Here is a 5,590-nt window from a genome sequence, read left to right as displayed (position 1 = left end):
CCCGCTGCCCTATGACCTCCAGCAAAACAAAAGCAGGTAGGTAGTAATTGTATTGTGAATTAATGATATCTATATCTTTGGATAATAAAATCTGTATCATTTCAATGGTAGCATTGGAATATCAGTTGCCCTTCCCCATGAAGAAAGCACATTGTTATTGTTTAAATCATTATCATAATAAAAAAGTCAAAGACCCAGTCGTTCATCAGTCTTTCCAGTGCAGTCAACTGCCTTTGTTTTTTGTTTGTTTATTTTTGAGACAGGGTCTCTGTCACCCAGGCTGGAGTGCAGTGGCGAGATCTGGCTCACTGCAACCTCCACCTCCCAGGCTCTAGCGATTCTCCCGCCTCTGCCTCCTGAGTAGCTGAGACTACAGGTGCTCACCAACATGCCCGGCTAATTTTTGTGTTTTTAGTACAAACAAGGTTTCACCTTCTTGGCCAGGTTGGTCTGGAACTCCTGGCCTCAAGCAATCCCCCTGCCTCAGCCTCCCAAAGTGCTGAGATTACAGCCGTGGGCCACCACGCCCGGCCTGAAACCAATTGCCTTTGAATTCATCCTGGGGAATCTGCTGAAGTGGACACTTTATGTAAACACAAAAACATCCTAATGAATGGCTGCCTCAGTAGGAGTGGCAGACAAAACACATGGTGCACTTTTCATCAAAAACATGCAAGGAAAAAATTTTTCATCATATCTTTTGTAGTTGCTAATAAACTTAATTCACGCACTTGTGTTTTTTTGTGGGTTTTTTTTTTTTTTTTTTTTTTTGTACAATTCTTAGTGCCACAAAGAGGAAGTGCTTTTTCTCCTTCCTTTAAGAAAAAGTTCCAGTTCAAACCATCAGCCTCTGTAGGTTGTCTTAATTGCTACTTTGCACTGCACTGGACTATGACTGATTTTTGGCACATGCTATCATACACAAAGTTCCTAAAATAAAATGCTCCAGGATATCCTAGGAACTCTTAGAAGGCTTTAAAAAGGGACTCACACACTGAAAGAATATCTTTGATGAAGACAATTCAGGCAAGCAGAATGATTCTTGCAACAGAATTACATGATTAATTGAGAGCTTGAAGTGGGTCCGGTGACTCCTGGCCACCTAACTTATCATGATTTGGGGGAGTTTCACGAGAATCCAGTTTTGATAAAACAATTGTTTTTTCCTCCCCAAGTGACTATACATTTAAATAGCTAAAACATCTGTTCAGCAACATAGTAAAACATGTATACTCGGAACGCTTGAGAGAAAAGCCTGCCAAACAATCGGTTGAGAGAGACTTTGCTGAGGGAGAGCACCAAGATAAAGCAACGTTGTTTGTTTTGTCTAGTCAGGGGGAAAGCCAAGGCAACCAATATTTTGGTTTTTATAATTTTCATTTGTGAAGAATTATTTGAGAAAGGGTGGCGAGGGGAGATTTCCTGACGGGAGTTTTTTAAGCTGTCCATTAGTAGAAGAGCAAGAGAGCCTTGGATGTCAACACCTCGCTCTTGAGACCAGCCACCAAACCACGAAAAGTGACTTTCCTCTCGTGTGCTCTCTACGGCCCTTCTGATGGAAGCAGAAACAGGGAGCAGCGTGGAGACTGGAAAGAAGGCCAACAGAGGCACTCGAATTGCCCTGGTGGTGTTTGTCGGTGGCACCCTAGTTCTGGGCACGATCCTCTTTCTAGGTAAGTGGAGTGCAGGAGGCCGGGGGAACTGGGTGTGTGTCGAGAAGTTTCCTTGTGCTTTATTGTAGCAAAACTTGTCGTAACACAGGTATAGGGCTGTTTGCCTGCGTTCCTAGGTGGTGCATCTTTAGTTTCTATCAAATATGCAAATGATAAAGAAGGCTTTTTTAAGGAGCCTAAATAAATAAATGCACCCAAGTACCAAATGTATAGTCCAGAAGGCAAAGTGGGTGTAAGTGGCTTCGCGTAGCTGGCTGATTCTGTTGCATTGTGCGGAAAAGTTTTTCTGTGGCACATTTAGCAAAATCAGTGTTTATGAATTCATAGTCACATAGTTCATTTATATTTTGAGGAAAGACTTTACATTGTGATGAAAATCATGCTGGAGTGTCTCTCCATTTGACTTTTATTAATGTTTGCTTGAACGAATCATGAAATTTAATTCACAAAACACAAATCAGTCCTTTAAAGTGTACTTTTAATGATATTCTTCAATTCCTTTCTTATCCAGTGACTCTGCTGAGATGCAATTTGCTTTGCAAATTACTATGAAGGAAAACAGAGGTTTTTCCCCCCAAGATTTGAAAGATATTGTGATTCAGTTATTTTAATGACTCTTGGTGAGAATGATGTACCCAGAGAGTATATAGGATGTTAGAAGTGTATTCCTATGAAAAAGAATCAAATATCTTGGAAAGGAGTGAGGGATTTTCTAAAATTCTAGGCTTGCTGAACCCTTGACTATTACCATTTTAATTTTTCTCATACAACCCGTAATCCTTCATTAGCTTGAACGTTATGTAGGAATGAGGAGATTCTAGGTGCAGTTTGAAATGTAGCAAACCTGGAAACCTTCCTTGGCATATACAGGATGCAGGAGGCCATGTTTGTTTTGGCAGGGGTAAACCAGGGATTAAACTTTAAAGGAGTTAGGGTTGTGTGGTTGAAAACTCTGCTAAAATGAGCAAACCATCTTTCCCTGTTTTCTGTGGCTGAAGATTTAGGAAATTAGATGGGTTTATTGCTTTCTGGTAAAGCTAAATCTCCTACTCCTGCAACTGAATCTGTGGCTCTTGAAAACTCTTGTGAGATGTCTCAGTACTTCGGGTTCAGATAAGTGTCCTCTGCTGAAATTCAAAATGAGAGGAAAAATTCTATGAGCATGCCAAAAGACTACATGCTATGTGCAACGTGACTGCAAGGTTAGGTTTTGCAAATGCTCCCAAACTTAAAAATCCAAATAATTATTGTTTATGTAAAAATATGTACTCTTTTTAATGATATTACCATGGCATGAAACTTTTACAAAGCTCTACTTTTATGATTACATCCTGAGGCCGTGGCATATCCATTGAAAGATTCTCCATGGCAGCAAATCTTTGTTCTTTCAGAGAAAATTATTCTTAGGAAACAGTGTCGATGTTCTTAGAGCAAAGTAAAATTCATCAAGCCAGACATACTATTATGGATAAGGAGGCCTGCATAACATATGAAAGAGAACTTTCCAGCGTGCCCAATAACCTGGCTCTCACCTTGACTCTCTAAGAGGAGCTCAAATGATGTTAGAGAATAAGGGCAAACTAAGGCTGTGGCCTCTACAACTTTGCTTCTCAAAATGGGGTCTGTGGACCAGCAGCATCAGCATCACTGGAGAGCTTGAGCTCCACCCCAGACCCGCTGATTCACAATCTGCATTTTCACAAGACCCCCAGGGGATTGTTTGCAAATACAGGTTTGAGAAGCATTGCTTCAGGTAACCACATCTATTTGGATGTATACATTCAGGGACACTTCTTTTTGTTGAATATTTCTGCACTATTTTAGAATCACCCCCTTACCCCCTCTCCCCATCCCTCTCCTCAACTCTGCCACCCACCTCCACTCTGCACCCAGGCAAAGCGCTTGTCTGACAAGCTCCAGGGACCTGCCCGGCAATGCTCTTCATGACAATATTCTAGTCAGGGTCGTCTTCTCTTCAGGGGGCTTCCTGGTTGACTTTCCGGTATATTTCTCTGCCTCTCCACATTCACTGACATGCCTGCAATTTCTAGCATCCCTTCTTACCTCGTCTTTGTATCTGAGGCTCCGGGATAATCTTTTCTCGAAACCTGAGTGCTTCTATAGTAAGAGTGATTGCCAGTGGCCTTGCGGTGGCTTCAGAGAAGCTACAGGGCACCGGAATGGAAAACATATATGCCTGTAACCAGTTTATTTATTTCCAAGTGTCCTTTCTTCTTCTCTTTCCCTCTCTTTCCTCCCCACAATCTGTTTCTCAGATGCACTGGCCCGCAAACTTTTTCTGTCAAGGGCCAGATAGTAAATATTTTCGACTCTGTGGGCCATACGGCCTCTTGCAAGTACTCAATTCTGTTGTTGTTGCACAAAAGCAGCCACGGACAATATGTACACAAATGGGCATGGCTGTGTGCCAAGGAAATCTGATTTCTAGACACTGAAATTGGAACTTTATATACTTTTCATATGTCATGAAATATTATTTTTCTTTTTTTTTTTCCCCAACCATGAAAAAAATGTAAAAGCCATTCATAGGTCATGGGCTGTACAGAAACAGGCAGTGGATTTGGCCTACGGGCCATAGTTTGCTGAACCCCCTCTTTCTGGCCATTCTTATGCTCTTGATCTGTGGATGACTCCACTGCATCCTGAGGACATTTCCTCTGGTTATAGAGAAATCTACAATGAGAAACCAAACTGCTATTTACATGTATTTTTCAAAGCTCCTAACCATTCAAAAGTAACATCTTAATTTTTATATTAAAAATATTTTCTTTATTGTCTCGATTTCATTCACTTACACCTTCACATTATCTGGGCTTGTTGATCCTCATTTATTTGGAGGATTTTAAAATAACCCCATCCATGGAGATAATGCTCTTCCTTGAGGGGTTGGGTCTGTCAGTGTCCCAATTAATTAAGTATACACACACACACACACACACACACACACACACATATATATATAAATTTTTTGAGACTGAGTCTCACTCTGTCACCCAGGCTGGAGTGCAGTGGTGTGATCTTGGCTCACTACAACCTCCACCTCCTGGGTTCAAGCAATTCTCCTGCCTCAGCCTCCTGAGTATCTGGGATTATAGGCACGCACCACCACGCCAGCTAATTTTTGTATTTTCAGTAGAGATGGGGGTGTCACCATGTTGGCCAGGCTGGTCTCGAACTCCTGACCTCAGGTGATCCACCCGCCTCGGTCTCCCAAAGTGCTGGGATTACAAGCCTGAGCCACCGTGCCCGGCCCAATTAGTTATATTTAAAACCTTCCTTCTACTCATCATTAAAGATACCTGATTTTACTTCTTCAAGGTTTTGGGTCAAGAATTATTTCTCATGAAAGGAATAAATCTTTAATGATTTTATTAGCTCTTTTGTTTTTTAAAATAAGGCTAGGATCAAGAAGATATTGTCCAGAATTATAAAAATATTATTATTATTTACAATAAAGCTTATTTTTGCATTATAAAAAAGAACACATGCTCACTAAAGAAAATTAAATGAACATATAAAAATTGACTGTTGGGGAAGATTCCCCCTGAGGTTCTACCACCCAGGCATAGTGGAATATTGCACACTAATCTTTATGCTGCCCATATATGTATTTTTACCTTTTTTTTTTTTTTTTTGCTTTATACAGAAATCAAAACATACCTTTTTGCTAAGAAACTTATTTTCTTAAAAATAGGACTGAGATGGACTGGGCACAGTGGCTCACGCCTGTAATCCCAGCACTTTGGGAGGCTGAGGTGGGCGGATCACAAGCTCAGAAGATCGAGACCATCTTGGCTAACATGGTGAAACCCCGTCTCTACTAAAAATACAAAAAATTAGCCGGGCCTGGTGGCAGGTGCCTGTAGTCCCAGCTACTCAGGTGGCTGAGGCAGGAG

General features: G+C 41.2%; 1 protein-coding gene across 2 annotated transcripts in view; it reads left to right on the top strand.

Moving 5' to 3' along the window:
* Positions 1–864: 864 nt before the first annotated feature.
* Positions 865–5,590, top strand: part of PHEX (phosphate regulating endopeptidase homolog X-linked) — a 227,905-nt gene continuing 223,179 nt past the window's right edge. For both annotated transcript variants that reach the window (XM_026451889.2, XM_026451888.2), the window contains exon 1: positions 865–1,673. In XM_026451889.2, coding sequence (XP_026307674.1) covers positions 1,556–1,673 — 118 coding nt within the window. In that variant the 5' untranslated portion in view covers positions 865–1,555. The remainder of the gene's footprint in view (positions 1,674–5,590) is intronic.

This window comes from Piliocolobus tephrosceles, chromosome Y (genome assembly GCF_002776525.5).
Source record: "Piliocolobus tephrosceles isolate RC106 chromosome Y, ASM277652v3, whole genome shotgun sequence".
Lineage (NCBI taxonomy): Eukaryota > Metazoa > Chordata > Mammalia > Primates > Cercopithecidae > Piliocolobus > Piliocolobus tephrosceles.
Note: the sequence above shows the minus strand (reverse complement) of the source record. Positions and strands in the feature narration are given on the sequence as shown.